We start from the raw sequence: 24479 nt of genomic DNA, 5'->3' as shown, positions 1-24479 counted from the left end.
TACTACTTACATGTTCCGGGATCTTTGCATTTGTAGCTGCCATCAAGAGTCATGATGGAACAGTCAGTTCTCTGAATAGGCACAACCTCTTCCCAGTCGTCACCATTCTTTCTAAAAACTCCAAATCCGATATCGTGTTCTTCAGTTTTGTATTCCCATCTAAAGAAGATAAAAAAGTAAATGAAATAAATGAACAAAATAAACAATAGTTTAAATCACATGCACTGATATGACGTTGTTAGAGAGATGCTATTCTAATAAGTATCTCACCGCCTCTTCCCCTCGATACAGCACGCACACAAACCAAGCAAAAGTACATACGTACACATACATATATATAGGAAGAGGGAGAGAGAGAGTGACAGAGTTTACCTGTTAAGGTCAACATGGAAAAGCAACTTAAAATTAAGTTTTGATACCAGGTGTGTACATATTCTATTAGTAGAGTAAGTTCATCAAGAAGCGTTTTGTAAGTTACAAAGATGTCCACGTGTCAGTGCATTATGACCGTTTGATTGATCGATTAAATGGAACCGCTTGAAACAGCCGTAATGCAATGAAACCTGGACATCTTTGTTACTTATTTGCATGATATATATATATATATATATATATTGGCTGTGCGGTAAGTTGCTTGCCTACCAGGTACATGGTTCCGGGTTCAGTCCCACTGTGTGGCACCTTGGGCAAGTGTCTTCTACTTTAGCCTCGGGCCGACCAAAGCCTTGTGAATGGATTTGATAGACGGAAACTGAAAGAAACCCTTGTGTATATATATATATATATATATATATATATATATATATATATATATATATATATATATATATATATATCTGTGTGTGTGTGTGTGTGTGTGTGTGTGTGTGTGTGTAAAGACAGATAAATACAAGTAGGCTTAATGAGTATATCTGTATGCAATACAAAATACTGAGTACAGAATAAAGCATACAAAAAAATAAAAGGAGATACGCAGCAGTATATATCTTGACCAGCAGTTTCGAGCAAATCATGACTTATGCTGTAACAATGTTCATTATATAGTAAAGACTCTTAATGTTGTATGTGTGAGGAACAACACAAGTTCCTACGATCTACTTAATGGAGTCTCTGTGTGTTTACTTAGATACACGCACACACATGATGATGATGATGACGATGATGATGATGACGATGATGATGATGACGATGATGATGATGACGATGATGATGATGACGATGATGATGATGATGATGATTACGATGATGATTACAATGATGATTGTAGAATGGGAGTGAGAAACTCCAATTTACGACTCACGTAGACTTCGCTTTGCATAAATATTGCAATGATACCAACATGGCCACTTTTTCATATCCTAGGAATGGCAAATGGTGCAGCATCGCTGAAACTGATTAATTTCAAGTTGGTCGTGATGACCAAAGGCTTTCCAGCCATAACTACTCTTTCAGTTGTTTAATGTATAATCTACTTCGGATTACATTATTCATCGTGAAAATCTTTTCTGAAGACATAAAAGTGTGATTTGAAAGAGATTTTGCAGTTGTTTCTACTAATTCGAATAACCACTGAGTGGATCTCCTATTCGTTCACGAAAATTCGTGTTTTATTGTAGCAACAAAAGGTTCGGCTTTAGCTATCATGAACATAAGAACAAAATAATAGTGACTGAAGCCAACATTGGAAATATGGAAACAACATGATATAGTTACTGAGTTAGGAGAAGATAGAGGTATTGTTATAAGCACTCTATGCAATGACTGCATTGTTTAATTCTATTGCACAAGCAGTGAAGCAATAACTGATTGAAAATCAGGGTAAAATACAAAACAAGTATTGAAGTAAGGCTATTCAAGTCAAGTGATTTATTCAAAGCACTTAATGTAACAGTTTCAGCGGGTTGTTATCTCATGATCCATAGAATAAAAGTCAGATGTTTTATCTAGTCGATTATAGATACATTTGCTCAGAGGTGCCATCCTTATGAAAAGCAACAGGCAGATTAGTGTTAGATATTTAGTACAGCGAAAATTAAAAAGCTAATGGAAATAAGCAATATTAGCCATTAACTAACATAATTTTAAATTTTCGGTATGTACCAGAGACAAATTTGGGCATATTTCGGTTTTATTAAAATCGTACGGTAAAGCATAAACTTCACTGTACCTACCAAAGTAATAATGAAAAAATATCAAGTATATTGGATATCGGTTGGAGTAAGAATTTAACAGTGTTTACAGAATAACCAATGAATGTTTACTATATTTGAAAAAAGAAAAAAGAAAAAAAATTAACCATTGAATATTATTTTTTCCTCAACATAAAATTGTCTTAAGACGTCTACATAAAATATATTAGCACTAACTTTATTGTTTTTTATGCTGAAGGCATCATCGAATTGTTTATTATTTAAACAATTTTAACCTTCTTCACCAATCACTGTAAAATCCTATACATTTACTTCGTAATTTTCTCAGCACTACTTTGGTAATTGCAATGGGGGTTATGCTTCGACGATCGTAAGACTAAACATATCTTTGTTGACTTTGTCTTTTTCATGTTATTCGTGAGATTAATTTTGAACCTATATGCATGTATGCATATACGTATAATAATGAGGATGATGATGATGATAATAATAATGGTTTCAAAATTTGCCATAAGGGCTGCCATTTTGGGGGAGGGGATGAGTCAATTACATCGATCCCAGTGTTTCACTGGTACTTAATTTATCGACCCCAAAAAAGATGAAAAACAAAGTCGACCTCGGCGGAATTTGAACTCAGAACGTTAAGACGGACGTAATACCGCTATGCATTTTGTCCGGCGTGCTAACGATTCTTCCAGCTCACCGCCTTAATAATAATAATGATGATGATGATGATAATAATAGTAGTAGAAACTGTAACATTGTGAGATTAAAACGTTTCATCTGTAAATATATAGCTTTCTTTACCATTACACCAAACTGATAGCACAACTTTTGACCGCCTAAATAGGCAAACTTAAATTAGGTAACAAAAATGTCATATAATTGACCTGTCGAGGAGCATCTCTGTATACACGCATACATATATACCTATAAATATATATTCATATATACACATATAAGGGAATATGGAGCAGTCGCCATATTCCATTCCATATCGGCTAACTCTGAGGAGCGTAAGGTTATATAATGGGATTGTTACCTAACACTCCATTGTATTCCTAGCGCGAAATCGATTTGTAAGATCAGCCGTGATGGATATATAACATTGTACATTCATTAATATATTTTGTACATTAATATATTCATATATATATATATATATATGATATAGAAGATTGTATGCAGGCAAGAGGACAGCTGGGAGGAGGCATGTCTTTCTGCCTCAATAAACATCATCAGTACAGCAGTTGCTCTTCCTTATCTTCGGCAGAACGAGACTCTTAGATATATATAAAAAAAGCAATACAAAAGCAGAACACATCTATCGCTAAAGTAGTTTGCATAAATGAGACAAAAATGGGCTAAGAGGAATCCCAATACTAGTGCGTGTGTGTGTATATATATGTAAGGTATTTCTTAGTAAATGCACATATACATTCACATATGTGTATGTGTATATGTGCATGATTGGATATGCCTGTATGTATGTATGTATTTATGAAATGAGTGTGTGTGTGAGTGTTTTGTATGTTTTAGTATGTCTTCTACTTACTTAAGGAAACTGTCTTCCTTTTCGATTTCATATTCAATGTAAATCTTATCACCACTTCCAACAGTAATGGTTTCCATAGTTTCGAAGTCTTCGGTATTTTCCAAATAGAATTCTTTAGGTACTTCACCACCATGGCAAATCTGAAAATACAAAAACAAGCAAAACATATAGTAAACCATATTAGACCATTGATCCAAAAATAGATTGAAAATATGAAGACAGCTAATGATGCATCAGTAACTTGCTAATACTGGACTGAACAATCGAGAACGAAGTGTACTGGTTATTGAAAAGATGCATCGGTAGCATCATTATACCAATAACCGAGCTTTTTGTTGTATATCGGTGGTTCTGTATTCTCTGTCAACAGTAGATCATACCATTTAATCACACTATATACATACGGAACAAGTTATACCTCTGGTTTGTTTTGATACGTTCATTCCAGAATGCTTTGAGGGCTCAGTGGTTAGAGCGTTGGGCGCATGAGGTAGTGAGTCCGATTCGTGGACCGGGCTGTGTGTTGTCCTCAACAAGACACTTTATTTCACGTTGTTCCAGTTCATTCAGCTGTAGAAATGTGTTGCGACATCACTGGTGCAAAGCTGTATCGGTCTTTCCCGTTCCCTTGCTGGTCTTCCATAAACAACCTTGCCTGGACTTGTGCCGCGGAGGGTAACTTTCTAGGTGCAATCCCATGGTCAGTCATGACCGAAGGGGGTCCTTACCCATTACTGCCTCGAAAAGAGGATAAATGGTTTTATGCACACGCTCACACACACCTACCTACCTATTTGTAGGTAAGTAGGTGTGTATGTGTGCGTCTATGTGTAGAGAGGGGGATATATATATATATATATATATATATATGTATACATGTAAATGTATATATATATATATATATATATATATATATGCATGTATGTATGTAAATGTATATATATATATATATATATATATATATATATGTATACATGTAAATGTATATATATATATATATATATATATATATATATATATATATGCATGTATGTATGTAAACGTATATATATATATCGGGCTGTTCGGGTTTAACCAGAATATGAATTTAGTAAACTGAACGTATATTTTCAAGCTGATTTAATTTCTGACAACACTGACTTCAAGTATGTAATTTCAGCCAATAACCCGGGCACTTCTTACTGAGCCTGGTCGCATTTATTGTCGTTCAGCATCTGGCGGTCGTCTTAGAGGTGCCCTGTGTCAAAAAATATTCGTAGCAGACGTTCTCGCGATATCGTTCACACGCACCTGACTCGGGCTCAGAAGTTACAGCCCGAGTTGTTATCTACGTATAATCGTAAAAATTAAAAGTAATTCATATTCAATGTTTTCTTAAAATAATAAATTTCTATAAAGATTAGGATTTAAATTCCAATCTATGAAAAGTTTCCATTCTACAATATTCTTAAAGGAGCGAAACATTATCCAGTATCATGGGCTTATACGAACGAGCCTGGTAGGTGTAAAAGACTAACTGGCATCTTTTGTCAAGAGTACATGCAACAGTCAGATCGGTGATGTTTGTTGTGCACTCCGCTGTCGTTATTTGAGTGCTGTTATTCTGTGTGTCTCTGTGTAAAGACCAGTTGTGTTTTGCAGTGTTGCTTTATTTTTACCCTCAACTTAGAAATCGAAAAAGACATAATGCTAGATATAAAAAATAAGCCATTTGGGGCTAGGAATAAAGCGGAAAAACGTGAAATTCTTCGAGCAGGCATGTGTCTTTTGCGAAATCTGTGATGAGCCCGAGTGACACTGATGACCTGGAGTCGCCTCTGATATATATATATATATATATATATATATTTATATATATACATACTTCGTGGAGACCTAAATGCATATGTGCGCGCGCGCGCGTGTACGTGCGTGTGCGTGCGTATGTGAGTGTATATATATATATATATATATATATATATATATATACATATATATGTATGTCTGCGTGTGTGTATACACACACACATACACACATACATCATATACACGATATTTTCAGCTGTGACAGTTCAACCGTATCTAATTCAAGTACTTCATATATTTATTAGTTTGCTTACATTTAGCAATGGTTTTACCATTGTATTGATGCGCCATTTTCTATCATTAATAAAAGCTGTCGGCATTTTTGACGACACGGGTATGCTAGTTTTGGTATATGAAAATTATGAAGGAAACGCTAAAATTTATGTTCTTTTAGAAAAACTTTGTGAGCGGCACAAGTAGTACCGATTCTGCAAATCTCACGTCTCTCATTTCATTTCATTTCTGGGCCCTCTTAAGACCACTCCAAACGTCTTAAACTTCATATGAGCGAGGTGACTTACCTTGTGAAAACGGTGAAAATATTGTTAAAACTATAATGTGATAGCAATCAATGCTGTCATCAGTTCGATATGGAATACTTTTGCAGATGAAGAAAATGAAAATCTACTTGCCAAATGTTTGTAGATAGAAATACAATCATAACTTTTAGGAATGTCACAAACAGATTTCTGAGGAGGAGCCTGAATTAGCTTTATATATATGGAAACAGCAGTTTCTACTTACCACATCTAAACATTTGGGATCTCCATCAGGACCGGTCTTTGTACCACCCAAATAAGCAGGAAGGTTCTCCGCTTCAATATATTCCAGCAGTGTGTCTTTAAAGTCATCTGAAAACCGAGATGTCACCGATGTTCATTAGTACGACAGAAACTAAATGACTCTAGATTATTGATTGATTTTATGTTTTTATGTATATGAAGAGGAGGCATATTTTACAATCGATGAAACTGACCGAGTATATTGACTGGTACTTTATTACTCCCATAAGGATGGAAGACAAAGTCGACCTCTGCGGGATTTGATCTCAAAACACAATGAGAACACATTTAAATGCTGCAAGGTATTTTGGTCAACGTTCCACCCATTCTATCAGGGAATAAAGCTTAAACCAAATAGTTATATCTGTGTTCTGATGATAATATAAAACGTTCTTAGAATAACTGTGTAGATAACCGTTAAATTTTCCATTCATAGTTTTTCAAATCCTTTTTGTTGTATCTTCATATACAAAGTTAATCTCAATAGAAATTGAATAAACGCAAGCATGGATACAGTCGCATTGTAATAACATGCCTGAGTAGACAAACCATCTTTTCAATTACATTTTTTTTTTCAAATAATCTGTTTCAATACATAATCTACATAATAACGGATAGTGACAGAATATAAGCAGTGTAAATGTGACTAGATATGCATTTCTTAAATAGTCACCTTTATTTTAAAGTGTGAATTTATTTATTTTGATTATTGATGGCATCTATTTTCACATAATTATTTTTCAAGCTACTCATTTACAAATTTGCAAAGATTCAAATCGTTAATGAAACTCGTTTTTTCATCTGTAATTGTACAAATTTGTCTAACAAGAAAATTCAGAACTAAAGACCAGAGTGCTGTTCATTTGTTCCGTCCACCCCCACTTTTTTGGCTTTAAACAGACAAAAGATGGATTTCGCTCATGAAGGGTTATCTGGATATTGCCGGTAAAATCAAAACAAAACCTTGTACACGTTCCACGTAGCTACGTTAATTAAAATTTATGTAGAATTAAGTATCATGCCAAATGGCAGGATCAAATCTCTTCAGTAGCTATGAATGCAGAGCTACGAATACAGAGCTATGAATATGTGAGTACATAGTCCAATACTTTATCCATTTAGTTAGGTACCTTCAAGCTATAATTACCGTTTACAAGCAACTGAAACGTTCTTTAAATACTTGGATTAGCTGACTGAGTGATTAATCGATTGGTAGGTTGGTTGATTGAGCCAATCAAGAAATGATAATAAGATTACTTACTTCCCAATACAAAAATCTTGTTCTTCATGTCTTCACTGAGAAGCGGTTTCACGAGTTTATATAAGACGGGAAATAGTGTTGGGGCTGAAAAGAGTACAGTTATATATATATATAAATATATATATATATATTCACAAACATACACACACATACATATATGCACATACACATATGTATGTGTGCGTTTAGTAACTAGATACATATGAATCTCACAAAGTACATCTCAACACGTCTATTCGAAGAGTTTATTATCAGTGCTTTACGTCTAATTATAAATTGGTTGGAGCTATGTCCAATGTCTATATGAAATAGACAAAGAATGAATCTGAAATATATCCATATCAAGAAAATACGTCTTTATTTACCAAAGAGTAGTATACTTCGGGACGTCTAGAGGTTTCTGTGACTATTTACTTCTTCGTCCGGTATAGAAAGAGGTAGGTTCTAGTTAGGTTTTCTTATGAATAGCAGTCAGGTACGAGGAGTTGAATATAAAACGACTGCAAAGTACCAGGGGGATGAATCGAATGCCTAATTTTACGACCAAAAATATCTTGACTTACTGAAGTAGTAAAAACACTTGCAGAGTACTCTGCTAAGGAAGATATTACGTTACAAAACTTAAAATACCAAGAAGTAATTTTATGTGGTAACTAGACACCTATGAACCTCACAAGATGCATCTCATTTCGTATAACTGAGACATTTATTCTCTCAACTACTAATGAGATACGTACATATATAAATACATACATAAATGCATACAAGTAATCATGCACGACATGCATAGATACACACATGTACACATACATACATACATACATACATACGTCCGTACGTACGCACATACATGGTGATTGCTCCATCTTCACAGATGATTGCCGTCTCCTTGTGCTTCCTTGTTGTCAATAGCATGTCTGACTTTCCACCCATGACCTCTCAGATACCTATTCTCGTTACAGATCTACATGGTTTGAAGCATACGTGACAGTTGTAACTAACTTACTGTGTGCTTCCAACTGGTTAGCTCGATACATGTCCCTCTTCTATCACCATATGACTTTTAGTAGATGGGATGACAAATGAGGTCACCATAAAGACACATCTGTACATTATTGGTTTATAGAGATAAACGCCTGTACAAAAATGAGTGCCGCTCTCTGAGTCTCCCTGATTAATACTTAGTGACAACCAGAAGTGAAATGTCCAGTAATCACATGAAACAGTAGAGTTTACGTCAGTGTGACTCTCTCCTAGAAGGATTCTGCGAAAACAGCTAGAGGTCCCTAACTCCCAGTGGATTTACTGCACACCTTGACACCAAATATACGGCCATATGTTTCACACCTCCAATATTTTATGTTCTCACTTTATACATGCATTTGTACATACACACATGCACACACTCATCCATCCATACATACATACATACATATATACATACATACATATATACATACATACATACATACATACATAAACTAGGACAGAATTGTATAGCAGTTGGTATAAACGATTGATTCGACATTATTACATAAAACTGGTACTTATTACATAGACTCTAAATGGATGAAAAGAAAACTCGTTTTGGATAGCGGTTGTGATATCTGAACGAAGAGGGTAAGAGTTAAACACTGCAAGTCATTTTGTCCGGTGTTTTATATCAGTTACTCTTCTTCCAAAATTAATTTGGTGTAAATAAAGGCACAATTAGGAAGCAAAATAGGCTACCAATAAATTATTATCGAACTGAGTGAATTCATTGGTGGAATTATTAAATCAGTTATGAAATCAATACTTACGTAAGATAATTCGTAAGTCCAGGAGAAAGTGGCTGACTTTATGGCTTTATCAAACCACTCCAAACTAGAATATCACAATGCTTGGTCGAATTTGAAATATTTTGATTGAGGAGATGGAGGAAACACATAGTTTGAGGAAGGGCTGTGTCCATGAACCATTTTCAGGACCTCCATGATTGGAGGGGAGGGAGGAAGTTATCATCAGACCAAAGAACTGGCCCGAAGACTTCCAACAGTTGACTCTGCTAAAGATACTCAAAGCTAAGTGGTGATATTAACCGGACGATAAATCAAATCTACCATCCAAAAACAGAACGTCCCCACCGACATATTTTCAGATAATGCTTCAATCAGTAGAAATGACAAGAAAGGAAAATTCAGAGTACGAAAGTGGTTTAGACGGGCATAAAACAAAGTTATCCGATACGGAATTCCTTACCATTGATGACAAAGAGTCTTTTCATCATATCAGGATAATTGTCTTCCAACACTTTGACTAAATATAAGTACATGTCCAAACCTGTAAGTAATAATTGAATATTTTAAAATCAAAGCTTGTTCCTATTTCATATGTATCAATTTTATTGAATTGCAAGTATTTATAATTTGTATCATATATTTGATTCTAGGACGACTGTTCCTTGGATAATTTGACCCCTGGCAATTACACCCTAGATAAAGCCCTCAAAGAACAACTGTTCCCTGAATAATTTCTCTAATTAAGAGAAAATTAAGAAAAAGCTCAACGATAGGGGGTACAAATAAATACTAATAGAACTAATTAGTAAGATTTATATTCTTATATCACTGTAATTATACTATATCGGTAAGACTTATATTCTTATATCACTGTAATTATACTATATCGGTAAGACTTACATTCTTATATCACTGTAATCATACAACTAAAACTGTAAATTGTGAATTAAACACAAATACAATAATTAATAATCACAATAATTAAGAATTGCTAATTAGTAATTAAGGTAATCTATTTTATATTTAGAACGTAACAATAGAAGTATTGAGAAATGTATAAACAAATCTTCTATAAACGATATACTTCGAATGGAGATAAATCAGTTTTACAAAACTCATAAAACAATAAATAATTGATAATTACAATAACTAATACTTCCATAATTAATAACTGTCAGAAGGAGGTTACTGGAAGAACGTTGTTTTATGACGTTAATCATCTAGTGCATAATTGTCAGGGAGCAATTATCCAATGACAGATGTCCAGAAGTAGAGAGTGGTCCTGATACTATTTGACTATATATTTAATAACATTCTCTTGGTCATAATTGCTGTTGATTCAATCGTTATGGTGGATTGATTAAAATTTCCATAAATACATGTATGGAAGTTTAAAGAGAGACACACAAATTACCTGTTTCAACTCTCCCTCTTATAATCTTTTCTAATTTTGTCTCAAGGCCAGCAATTTTGAGGGATGGGGAATCGAATACATTTACTCCAATGCTCAACTGGTATTATTTTATCGAGTTTGAATAGATGAAAAACAAAGTTTATCTCGGTGGCATTTGAACTCAAAATGGAAGAAATACCGTTTAGCATTTCAGCAAACCACAGCATACATAGATCAGAATCTTAACTAGTTGGCCACACGGCGCCTACATTAGGTAAAATATTAGCTCATATCAGAATAATTTACAAGTTTATATTAGTACATATGAGAATAATTTGCGACTGACTTACCTGGTTTCCACATGTGTTTAGATCCTACATTCTGCATATCGAACACAACAGTCAGTCCAGCGCAGGGTTTCCCAAGCTGCAAAAACAAACGTTTATATTAAATGCTGTTTACATTTCTTAGAAGCAAGATAATCGGTTTGTGACATTTGAGTCAGAACAGAACAAATTACTTTTAAGTTAAAAATATTCAAACATTTCTTTCACTGACTTGTAAAAAACATTCGAAATGAAATACTAACGTACACCATGAAATGAAACAACCGAGTTCCTAGGAATATTCTCCCGAGTTGGTAGAAATAAACACGTTATCCACCGTAGTCCTAGGTTCCTTGTGCATAAAAAAATGGAGGTGGTCATGACTGGAGCGTCTTTAGCATTTCTATTCGATTAGGGTTGAACTAGGGTTAAATAACAACAGCAACAATAAAAGAGCCTGTGTATTAACTCGGCCTGCTAGAAATAGCTGCCAAATAGGCTTTAATTCGTATCCATAGGTCCTATATAAGACTGGAGACATTTGTAAAATTACGGTATAGTCACGGATGGAATAAGTCTGCTCAGTCAATATAGTTGATCTAGGGTTGAACAACAATAACCATAACTTAGTAGAGCACAATATATTTCCTACTGTTGAGGAAAATATCAAAACCCAGGCCCAAACCAAATTATAGATTACTGTTTTAATTTTATTTTCCCATTAGATACGACACATCTTTAATTTATAGGCAAGAAAGATTAATTTCTCATCGCCCATATATCTTATAGAAGGTATTATTTTATTCCCTTTTCTGCCAACCATTTTATATCTAAATGGTAATACTGTTTATTTTAAATTAAAACAATACGGGTTGCGGCAGGAGACAACATTGGATTTGATCCCGTTATCTATGAATCAGTGCCGTGAGGGAAATGAAAGCTGACCTTTAGGGACTCAGAGTAGAAAACAAATTTTCAAGTAGTCGTACTGCATTCCATTGTAGACAGTGAGCATGCATCATACTCTGAATACTGTTGTTTAGTGTAAGTATTAGGTATATCAGGAGTCCTACTGCATTCTCTTTAAATGCAGGGTTACAGTTAAATGTAGGAATTAAGAATGTAAGTAATCCTACCGTATTTAAGTTAAGATATTATTTAAGTTCAGATATTAGATACTATGAGTCTTGTTGTAGTTAAGTGTAAGTGTTGGACATCTTAGGAGTTATCTGCATTCCCTTTAAATGTAAGGTTAGGGCTAGATGTAGGTTTTGGAAATGTAATTTGTCTTAAGAGCTCTTCTGAGTAGTCCTACTGTATTCAGATGTAGATGCTGGACTTATCAGTTGTCCTATTACATTTAATTTTAATTACTGGACATGTTAGCAGGCCTGCTATATTTAAATGCTAGTACTGAACATATTCACCAGTCCTACTATACTAAGTGTAGGTACAAGTCCTACACTCGATACATCCAAGAAAATATTTCTCTCTCAGATGTCAAAGTCCGCCTCTCCACACAGCATACAGACTTATTGAAATTCAAGGAATTCTCTGAACAATTTTTGCCGATACAAACCACTACCAGTTACTTTGGACTCTGTTCTCTTTTATAAACCAGTTGTCTGGCGATGTAATCTCCCATCTAGTAGAAACTTTTGTTACAATAATTTTCAAGTTCCAGTATAAGTATTGGTAAAACCTTATTGTGTTTAATTAAGTACTAAATTAATATCTTAATAGATTTATATTTTAAATACAAAAAATATCAGCAGTTCTACCTTTTCAGTTTCACCTTCCAGGTCTTTTAGATGTTTTTCACACTGAAGCAGCTTGCTCTTTTCCAAATCTGATTTTTTGCATGAATACATGATTCCTTTCATATCTAAGTAGCCCCATGGCTCAATTCGGACGACTGCACCTTCTTTATCGTGTCCAATATCTCCCCCAGTCATGTATTTCTGGATGACCTATAAAACAATAAAAAAGCTTGAAATTGTTGAGATCGAAATTTTTTTTCTTTAATTTAAACAGCGACCCTCAAATTGAGGAATTAAGATTGTATATGACATTTATACATTTTCAGAAGTATTTGTGCAATAAGAGAAAAGAACTGTCTTCAACTAAGAATTCAGTTCATAGAAAACTCCTAATTGTCCAAAGGTGTCAATAACTTTGCAGTACAATTAAGTCGTATGTCTACCGATGAAAATCTAAGCTTCGTGTAGGACGTTTAGGACATTTTAGTTTGGCAGAATAATCTTTCATCGAATCATATACAGTAGGATCAATTAAACCGAAAATTTCATCCATATTACAGCATTATTATTGTAGGAAGCAACCACTTGTCATTTAACTGCGTCCCCTGTTTATAGCGAAGTGGAAAATGCCATTTGAGAAATACGTTTTTAGTATCGGAATTAACATAGCAAGGATGTTACGAAGCAGCCCATCGACCGTTCAACTGATTTTCCAATGCATTATCAATTCGGCCAGGCAAGCTTTCATTGCTTTGTTAAGAGATTAAAAAGAAATTGTTTGAAACAATTAACTCCCTTATACGTGAGTTGCGGCGTCACGCTTTTTTGTGTTGTAAGTTTGGGTGCTGTGAGCAACGAATTCATAAACTTATCCCTACACCAGATAACTTTGATTTTTAGCTTTGTAACATTTATGCATTTTCAGGGAACATTACTGACAGACGCACGGAGAATTGATTCATCTGGAAATCGAAATGAGGTGTCGGATTCGACTCACTAGTGCTCAACTCTTAGTAAAATTGTAACGGATATTTCATGTTATTTTGATCGTAGCGTACCGATTTAGTTCGATTTCTCCACCATAGTCCAAGTGACGCCAGCGCTGCGCAGTGGCATCGTTTTCTCTACTAATCCACGAGTTCGCCTATTTTGTCAACGACCAAGCTTACATAATCACATTTTGGAGCAACAACTGGTACACTTTCTTCGTTAACAGCAATAGCAGTTTCTATAGCAACTGCAATAAGCAGCAGCAGCAGCCTACGTCATCATTTTTGGCCCAATCAGCTTGTACACCATTCCATCCATCTGCTCAATGAAAATGGAGCCAAAAGGAACTTAGGTCATTATCATTTCTAACCATTCAGCTACTGAGAGTAAATGCTACATTTGCAACTGGTACTGTCTACAGAGGTTGCCGAACATATAGCCCATCCTAGAAAAGCTGTACTAAATCTCAGTGTAGCAGTCAAAATAGCAACAGTGCCAGCAACCACAAGATTTACTGACAGTCATCATAGCAGTAGTAGTCACAGCAGAAATAGGAGTGGTGGGGCAGAAGATGAAATTTCAAGTATATGAAATAACTGTGATGGATAATAGAAGCTATGGAGGACAATAGGACAGCTATGAAATTATCTGCTCAGACATAATTTTTATAGGTAATCCATATAAAAACATATAGAACAACAACAAACACGACGATTATGCTTGCAATTCGCAGGGTTTCGGATGATCTCACATCAGAACGATCCTGAGGACACCAGGTCATCTTTTACCAGTAACTCAAATATGCAGCCTCTTCACGGGGTCAATATTTTCCAACCAATTAAGGTGATGAGCTGGCAGAATCGTTAGCACGCCGGGCAAAATGTCTAGCGGCATTTCGTCTGTCTTCATGTTCTGAATTCAAATTCCACCGAGGTCGACTTTGTTTTTCATCCTTTCGGGATCGATATAACCAACTTAACCCGCCCCCACGAAATTTCTGACCTTGTGCCAAAATTTGAAATCAATATTTTCCACCAATACGATTCTTCCTCACAATATATAGGTGCACAATTTACAAAGAACACATTATATATACGCGCACACACACACACACACACACACACACACACACACACACGCACACGCACACACACGCACACACACACATCATATTTACTCGTCTGTAAGTCGCACCCTAGTCTTTCCTGTTAAAAACAAGCATAAAATAGTGCGACTTATACACGAGTAAATACTATGTGTGTGTGTGTGTGTGTGTGTGTGTGTATGTGTGTAAGCGCGCGCATAGTTAACCATTCTCATGTGTATCTTTAAATTTATTTCCGTTGAACTTACAATTCTCTACAAAGCCATATTAACTATTAATACGAAATTCAAATCCTGTTAGAATCAACTTTCCTTTTTATTTACTTACTTATTCATTTATCTCGGGGGAGTAGGCCGTAAATCAACATTCATGTAACGTGAGTAAAGGCATGACCGTGTCGTTAAGAGTCTTACGTGTATATACGTCTTACAAATGCAATTTAATGAAACAATTATATAGAAAAGTACGATGAAAGGATATATTTGAATGATGTATGGAGATATTTAGAGAAAAAAAAACATGGGAACATAATAGCCGTAAGCATGGTTGTGTGGTAAGAAGCTTGCTTCTCAATCACATGGATCCGGGTTCAGTCCCACTGTGTGGCACCTTGGGCAAGTGTCTTCTACTATAGCCCCGGGCCGACCAAAACCTTGTGAGTGGATTTGGTAGACGGAAACTGAAAGAGGACCGCCATATATATATATATATACATATATATATACATATATATATATATATATATACATATATATATATATTGGAAGGTTTTGAGGTGATGTACAGGAATTATATATTAGAAAAAATAATCAGGTACTCAGATGTCTGGATGGTTGTATATTTACAGATTTTTATTCATATGTCACATGTTTTATAAATGGCTCGGGTTTCTGGTTGTTTACCCTTCGTCAGCGTACGACAATCACCGATCTATATGCATGTGTGTACGCGCACACACCTTTGTGTCTGTGTCTGTCTCCCACTACCACCTAACAACCGGTGTTGGCGTGTTTACGCACTCTTTACCTAGCGGTTCTTCAAAAGAGATCGATGGAATAAGTACCAGGCTTTAAAAAAGTACTGGGATTGATTCGTTCGGCTAAAGTTCTTCAAGGCAGTGCCCCAGCATGTCCACTGTCTGGGACACGTAAAAGTTTAGGTGAAACGAACAAACATTCAGTAGATTTCGAAATCTACCAATGATGGTGGTTAGGCAGAATTGGTAGAGCATTGGCTAGAGTGTTTTGGGGGACAGTGCATTCGTAGAATCGGCAGAGCAGTAGATAAAATGTCTTGGAAGACGGTGGGGAGAAAATGTATTGGTAGACTTGATAAAGCGGTGACCAAAACGCATTGAAATATTTATTTGTTTCTATTCTCGTTCCAAGTTCAAATCCCCACCGTTGTCCATCTCGACTTGCGTCATTCCAAATCCTGTTGAAATAAACAACTATTCAATATGGGTCGATACTATTAATCACACATTTATCACAAATTTGTAGTTTTTTATCCCATATTAGAAATCAATAATGTTTGTCTGGTTCTACATTAAGTTTTGTTCGGTTTTCTTCTTCCATCATCAGGTGTCTTATAACTGGATATATATATCATATCTTTTCTAACTTTGGCACAAGGCCAGCGATTTTGACGGTAGTGGGGTTAATCGATTACATCGATCCCTGTCCTTATTTTATCGACCCTGGAGGGATGAAAGTAAGTCGACCTCGATGAAAATGAACTCGGAACGTAACAAGTCAGAAGAAATACCCAAAGACATTTTGTCCGACGGGCTAACGTTTCTGGCAGTTCGCCATCTTACACAGAATCATATCAATGTGATCTTATCCACAACAACTAGCCTTTGATATTTAAATATTTAAACACTCTTACCTCTGGTGGGGTGTACTCGTCAATGAGTTTTTCAGCGCCATGCTGTTCTCTGAGACTCATATTCTGAAAATAACAAGGTAAAGAATCACATTTAGTTTTTTAAAAATCCCTATTTCCTTCAGATCTCAATACTTTATATAACTCTTAAATAATAGCGTAAAAAAGGATAAAGTTCCTTCATGAGATATATATACTCATAGAGCCGGTTTTCCAGTTTCTGTGAAGCGTGTGTTCTCCTCTGGTCGGGACGCCGGTTTGTCGCAGGATTACGTATTTTTGTCAGCTGGGTGAACTAGAGCAACGGGAAATGAAGTGTTTTGCCCAAGAACACAACCCATTGTGCATTCCAGGAATCAAAAATACAATCTTACGATAACCACTAAGCCACCGATCGTCACTTGTATAATAGTATGGTTATGATTAAATATTGCACTCAATCAAAATAGATTCAGTGCAAGCGAAGGAAGCGATATTTTCCCCACAAGTAACACCAGTAAGGCAATTGATTGAAATTTGTGATCGGGATCCATTAAATAGTATTATCTTATCTTCAGCATTCTGGAAATGAAGTTGGGGTACTAATGCATGGGAATCAGGCAGTATTTTTCACAATCCCGTCCGAGTTTTGTGATATAAAAAGAATATGCCAGATTTCATTCAGATAAGATCTCAGTGTACAGTGACACATTCATAGTACTACGGGTCTGTCAAATGTTTACAGAATAATATACAATAAAAATAAAATAAATGGTCCATCGACGGGTTCTACAATGAATACACCATTTGCCCTATCAACTAAATTTCTACCCATTCAATGATAGTATAAGTGGTTGAGTATAAAATATTTATGACATACGTTATAATAGTCACTAGTCAAATTTTTAAACTCCTTGACCATGCTTCTACCCACGCGGTTAATACATATTGCATACAATACAATTGTCGAATTCTTACATTGGTATATATGCCTCAGATTTATAAGGTAGAAGAACTGGAATTGTGTGGCGTTTATGCTTTTACTAAGTCACTGTTAACATGACTGGAGTGGCCTGAACTAGAAACCGCAATCGGATTTATATCTGGAGGAAGGTTTGTGTGAATAGCCTTCACAAGCCCTCCAAACATGGCCTTCATGGTGTTCAAGGCCTTCATAAGCCCTCCAATCGATGCTGTAAATGTTGGCGACTGCAGGAGAAAAGGTTGGAAGCGTGTTGGCTGGCGACTACATACTACTTAGTTAGGTGGCCGATTTTTGTGGGATGTGGGCTCGTATGCTTGTATATGAAGCAGCTATATCGCCCCAGATTTGGGAGTAGTTTCCGATTGTAGGTCTCCCCTGAGCTTTTAAGATAGTTAATTGTTGTTGGAATCTCGAGTTACTTTGATTAGACACAGCCTTGGAAGACGATTGAAATGTTGAAATTAGAGCTAAGACACTACCGAAACACGAAAAACAATTAAAGAAATGGTGAAGAAAGTTAATTATTGTGCTGTGTGTGGGTATGATTGTAGGTGTGTCTGTGTGTGTGTGCATATCCATCTTATAAAGGATTTACGAACTCATTAAGCAATAATTATTACAAAACAGTATATTTCTACAAAATTTACATCTAACCCTTATGACAAATTCTATCAAGAAACCACATAACCTAAGACCCTGTACTATTCTCTTTAAATAAAACAAATTCTACAGGACAGTAACAGCGATCAGAGACCTGAACGTGAAAAATGGAAACATATTTAACATAAGTAGGGATCTTCTCTCATCATCTGCCAGTTGGACATCAACATTGAAGAGCACTGGAGTAGCTATTGAAGTTCATTTATGTAAGAGGAATTTGGTAGCCTCATGTTACTGTTAAACTTAAATGAATCTCATTAGCAGCAAATTTGTAAAAGCAAATGGGAAAAAAAAAAGAAAAAAAAAATGAAAGAAGGAAAAGAAAAAAATTGGGATTTTTTTTTTCAGAAAGACACTTATGTCGACGATTATAGGTTATATCAACCTTTTTGAAAAACAGGTCGTATGAGACTCGACTCATCGTCAGGTGAGCAGTGTTGCTAAAAAGATTTCAAGGAAATTTTTCGTTAGATCTGCCGTTTAGAAATTCCTGCGAGCTGCATTTTCCCATAGCTGGGTAATACTTTTCTGTTTTCTACTTATTTAACCTCATTTTAGTCTTATAATTTGATTCTAGTTGTTGTTAGTGCCCTGTCGGCCTGATCAAGCAGATCTGTGTTAAAAAAACAGTTCAGTCATAATCATACTACCTCTTTCTATTTTTAAATATAACGTATACCGGTCTATATTATTTTCAGAGTCTTTTTGTAAGACCACAGGGAGTAATTTGATGTATATTTGGGATCTATTTCTAATAGGTCGAGCTTCACCAAAGCTTGTATGACAGGATGAATATATTATAAGACACCTCTGTGGTGGACATTATTTTTTTCTGTTTTTCTGTTTACAAAATTATGTCAAGTTACCTGCCCAAAGACGCAGATATACGTTCGAGCAATGTGACCAGTGTAGGTCCCAGTAACGAATAAATCACAGACAGAAAGTATTTAGAAATCCCATCAACTTAAAAAGCAACAGTCCAGTTAATGTTATCGTATTTAATGCAGTTAATATCAAAAAAGCTAATTGAAAATAATTATGAAAAGAGGAAAAGACAATATTAGTACGGTGACAAATATTGTTTTCATTATTTCGGCAAAAACGGGAGATAATTCAAATTTTGATTCAGTCTTATTAAACATCCTCATGTCACATAATAAACTTTACTTGCCGAAGCAGTGATAAGATAATATCTAAGGAGGTACACAAGAGTAGGTGTGAAAAATCTATCTATCTATCTATCTATCTATCTATCTATCTATCTATCTATCTATCTATCTATCTAAGTGTGTGTGTGTGTGTGTGTGTGTGTAATTGCGTGTTAAATATGCAAATTCAGTTTACATGAGCCACTAATATCAGTGGGTTGATAGGGAGCGTGCTCGTGGACAGTCCAGTAAGTTGCATGGCTACTCAAGTAGGGTTGAAATGAGCGACGTATACAACTATTTTTTCTCACAGCGAACATATTGCATATATATGGACGTAAAGGTTACATTCGTTGTATCATATAGTGTCAGACAAAAATCTCTAGATATGTTCTATAGTACATTATTGCAATATATACATACATGTATGCATGTGTGTGTGTGTGTGTGTGTGTGTGTGTGTGTGTGTGTGACTAACAGACATTACACAATGTTTTCTTTACTTCACTGCGTAATTACATTTGATTAGTTTTGTTATACACGCTAGAATAAGGACCAGAGTTACAGGAATAGGTACTGGGGTCAATATGGTCGATTAAAACCCTTCAAAGTGGTGCCCTAACTTGGCCGCCGTCCAATGACTGAAATAAACAACAAATAAAAGAGGCAAATAACGTCTTCGAATAACTTCTCTCGGTGATAAATCTGTGTAGATATGTTAATTTCTTTGACACCAATTAGGCTTTATCTACTTAGTGATTCCCTCATCACTACTTCGACAGATATGGTAAAGTATATGCTTCCCTGAAGATGCTAAGAACGAAATATGTTCAGTTCTGTCTCCCGTATTTTCCGAAATCATTAAAAGAATATAAATTGATTGAACTCGTATCTTATTCTTAATATATCTTATGCTCACTTCAGTAAATATGTTAACATTAGGTAGCTGCGCCTTAATAGTTTAAAACTGCAATGAATAGAAGATGCAGCTTTGAGAGTCACAATAGAATGATCACTCTATCTGCTAGAAGTAGCAACCAAACGCCCCTTACATAACGTGCTATAGAATGCCTTCAATAGATCAACTTAATCAGAGCTGACCTGAGGCTAAACAGCGGCGGCGGCAGCGGCAGCAGCAGCAACTGCTACTACTACTACTACTACTACTACTACTACTACTACTACTACTACTACTACTACTACTACTACTACTACTACTACTACTTAACTTGCGTAGGCTCAGTCCACCTGGTTGTAAACTAGGTGTCGTTTATTATTCGAAGTAAAATTACTTCGTTGTTTGACATTAATGAATTCAAATAATTCCACTGCAAAATCTATAAAGATTGTTATGGTACCCAATAGCAATAGTAGTCATTCAACCCTCAAACAAAGACAAGCTCTTTTAACTTCAATGCGCCGCAACTTCCAGGAAAATAATATAGTGAAGAAGAGGACAAGTTTGTTAATTATATTACATTAATTACAATTAGTAGCATTAAAACAACTATTAAATTCATCGTAAAATTATTTCTTAAGGTGTCAGACTTCGGTGCAGAATTGCGAGTAGGTCTCTTTTATAACACCATTAATATTCTAAGAAATAAATTGACAGAAAATTTAATAACTTTTGTATCATAAATCGCGGAAATGGCTTTTCCACGTTGTGATTGTCTCGCTTTCAACATATGTCTCCGATCAATTCTGTGATTTCAGAAGTTTAATACATTAGCAGAAGTTTAGTACATTAGCATTTGATACTTTTCTTAGTGAAATAATCCTTAGTTTTTGTTTATTACAGTAACTGTCATTGTGTTGCAGCCTTTGCATCTATGACTTAATGTGTAATATATTCGTTTACAATTTAGATCTTACCAAATATTTCAAAAATAAAATTGTGTTGATCTTTTCGGAATATTACTGCGACCCAATATGGGTTCTGATGCAATGTCGCAGCATGGGGGCTGGCCGTCCTCTTCCTTAAACATAACGTACCTTATAACAGTCACTTATATACGAACCATTCGTATATAAGTGACCGCACAACTCGCACACCTCAGTCGATGCTACTTTTATGGTTCACAGGATAGGGACTGCTATCCTAAAGTGTATTAGACTAATTGGCATTTAAGATTAATGACTCACTGGATTTCGTGCAAGGCTATAATTATGAGTGACAGCTTGGTTTTATTCCCAGTCAGAACAGTTACGCTTCATATACACCTCGTATTTATCACTTCAGTTGCAAGATAAACATAAATTATGCCAATCTGATATTTTTTAAAACGTTATTTTATGGTTTATTCAAAGGAGGAAAAGCAGCGCCCATTGCCTTTTTCAGGGTCTTAGTGGCTGGAGGAAGATATCCTCGGGCCAGAGACAACGCAATTGTCTTCAATAGAGGAAAGACTATCAAAATAACCTAATGTTAAACCTAGTGTTAAACCAGCAATCAATGACTAAACTTTTCTGCAATCTGTTTATAACAATTTCACTTTATTAATATTACTAAAACATAAACATCATAAAGCCTTCCACATAAATGTGTACCGAAGGTTTTCTTTTTATGCAATATCAATGCTCACGTTGTTTGAATTCGATCAGGCCAGTCACTCTATATGAATTTCACTAATACAGCATTAATGCTAGGATTAGAGTCGAAAATCTGCATATAATCCAAAATCTTTACACGTATACAAATACAGCGCGCACACACACATACACACAGACACATTCATAATATGTAAATATATAAGTAAATGTTGGTAGATTAACAAGCAAAATTTCTTTTAATCCCCGATGATAATTCGTTAATCAGAATATCAGCAAGAAACTAATAAGCTTAATATTTGATACTAAATTTTCCCAGTAATGCAGGATAACTTTAGATTAAACATTTATAGTGTTCAATAGATAAAAGTTTTCTTTAATCTCTTCGAGGCAACTGTGTTCATTATTTTAAAAAACAGCGTGGAATACAAGATTAATTTGAAGTATATATAGAAGTTAAGAGCTGAACCATTAAAAGGATTTTCAGGTTCACTTGGGTCAAACAAACTGCAAATACGTTCTTCAACCTACCAGAAATAATAGCCAAATCTACCACCATACACATCCTCAACATTTAGAAAAAATAGTTACAACGAATATTGTAAGTCTAGATATGGTAGGCAACCGAATACGAGAAAGATGGTTCTGCAATTTCTTGCTGAACAACCTGCACACAAATGATTTGTTTATAGTGATCAAACTTTAGTGTTGCACGTAAGTTCACTCTGTTCTTCAAATCGACATTGCCTGTATAGGTGTGTCACACGTCAGATGCCGAAATGATTGCGGAGCAATATATAATGAAGTTCTTTGCTCAAAAACACAACGCACTATTCGGGAATCGAACCCACGATCACGCGATCGTGAGTACAACATCGTGACCTCTAGGCCACGCACCCTCATATAATTCTAGATAACACAGTGAATAAAAGGTGGAATGGAGCATTGATCGTAGGGCTAAACAACAACAACGACGTTTGTTACTTATTTCCATCTTTTCTTTTAGCGTCATCATTCGAAAAGTGAGACGAGAAGGCCGAACAGATAGATAAACATATAGAATGACTAACCGACAAACCTCTGGTTTGCATCCTATTAAAGGCACATTGTTGTGCCCATGGTCAAAGCACTTTAAAACTTTAAAATGGTCCAGTCAAAACTAGCTGTTGATAGGTCGCACAGATTAGGGGCTACTGACTGCTTCAAATAATGTTAGCACTATAAAATTGACAAGTGGCTTGTTTGCTTGCAGTACAGAGTTCGGCTCCTCTGTTAAGGTATCTTGAAGAGGGATGGGCCTTAACAGGCAGCTAATGTAGCCCAGAAAGACTGTGGGTGTTGTTCTTGTACTTGTTGCTGTTTAGCTCCGGGTCACCACTCACTGAGCAGACCTATAAGCAAAGCATTCCATCCATGACCTTCCTGTTTCGTACATCAAGAATCTTAGTTCGAAAGGTGTGCTGTGGGGGTGATCTGGCTACTATTTCTTACGATCGCGTAGAGGATCTTTGATGTTCCTATGGCCTAATGAAATAAGGGATTCACTATTCATATAACATCCAACATCTAACATTAATAGATACATCAACAGATTTTATCTTTACAAAAGTTACTTTTCACCGTTAAAATAATTTAAAGATTTTTATGCATTTTTTTTCCATTTTGAGAAAGACCGGAAATCTTCATGGATTTTGCAGTATTTTACGTGAGATAAATAGTTTACAATTTAATAAATAGTCATTATCATATAGTATCAATTGCGAATGTTGTTTATATATAAATGCTATGTTTGTAAAAAGGTGAGCAAATTTTTAAGCAACGTAAAAGGTAAAAATACTGAGCGTTGTTTTGTCGTATCGGTATATGCTATGCAATGTTTGCTGCCAGAATTACAATAGTTAAATATACTTACTGGCTTATTGATGTTTTTTGTTCTTTTTCACTTGCCAACAAATACTCCAAAATGTAATGGATATTTGAAGCAAATTCGATTCGGCACGATTTATATAGTCTATAGCTTGATCCGCATTAATACGATAAGAGTAAAATGCCACAGCCTATTAGTTTCTAATTGGCTAAATATAACGTGTTTCCCGCTAACGAATATATATTCCCAGTGATTGGCAATGTTAGTTGTAAGTCTTTTTTCTTTTTAATCAAACTAATCGCTAATCGCATACAGAAATAGCCACTGGGAGATAAGCTGGTGAAATGAATTCACGAATTAATCTTAATCCAGTGGGTCTAAGAAAGCATGTCCTTATCAGGAGAACGCACTTCTGAAAAGCGTGGCTGTAAAGGTGAATGTAAAAGCAGCTCATT

At 35.4% G+C, this 24479-nt stretch overlaps 1 protein-coding gene across 2 annotated transcripts in view; it reads right to left on the bottom strand.

Annotated features, from left to right (window-relative positions):
• The window catches only part of LOC106868441 (retinal-binding protein), a 29476-nt gene extending 5341 nt beyond the window's left edge, over nucleotides 1–24135 (bottom strand). Inside the window, exons 1-9 of one of the 2 annotated variants that reach the window (XM_014913717.3) lie at nucleotides 24070–24135; nucleotides 16839–16901; nucleotides 12875–13063; nucleotides 11118–11193; nucleotides 9835–9915; nucleotides 7594–7677; nucleotides 6295–6401; nucleotides 3706–3845; nucleotides 11–159 (exon numbers count right to left, since the gene is read on the bottom strand). In XM_014913717.3, the coding sequence (XP_014769203.1) occupies nucleotides 11–159; nucleotides 3706–3845; nucleotides 6295–6401; nucleotides 7594–7677; nucleotides 9835–9915; nucleotides 11118–11193; nucleotides 12875–13063; nucleotides 16839–16898 (886 nt within the window). In that variant the 5' untranslated portion in view covers nucleotides 16899–16901; nucleotides 24070–24135. Of the gene's footprint in view, nucleotides 1–10; nucleotides 160–3705; nucleotides 3846–6294; nucleotides 6402–7593; nucleotides 7678–9834; nucleotides 9916–11117; nucleotides 11194–12874; nucleotides 13064–13911; nucleotides 14108–16838; nucleotides 16902–24069 lie in introns of those variants that run through there. The other variant, XM_014913718.3, reaches the window with a different exon arrangement.
• Nucleotides 24136–24479: the final 344 nt, after the last annotated feature.

Source organism: Octopus bimaculoides, chromosome 1 (assembly GCF_046866305.1).
Source record: "Octopus bimaculoides isolate indiv1 chromosome 1, ASM4686630v1, whole genome shotgun sequence".
Classification (NCBI taxonomy): Eukaryota; Metazoa; Mollusca; class Cephalopoda; order Octopoda; family Octopodidae; genus Octopus; species Octopus bimaculoides.
Note: the sequence above shows the minus strand (reverse complement) of the source record. Positions and strands in the feature narration are given on the sequence as shown.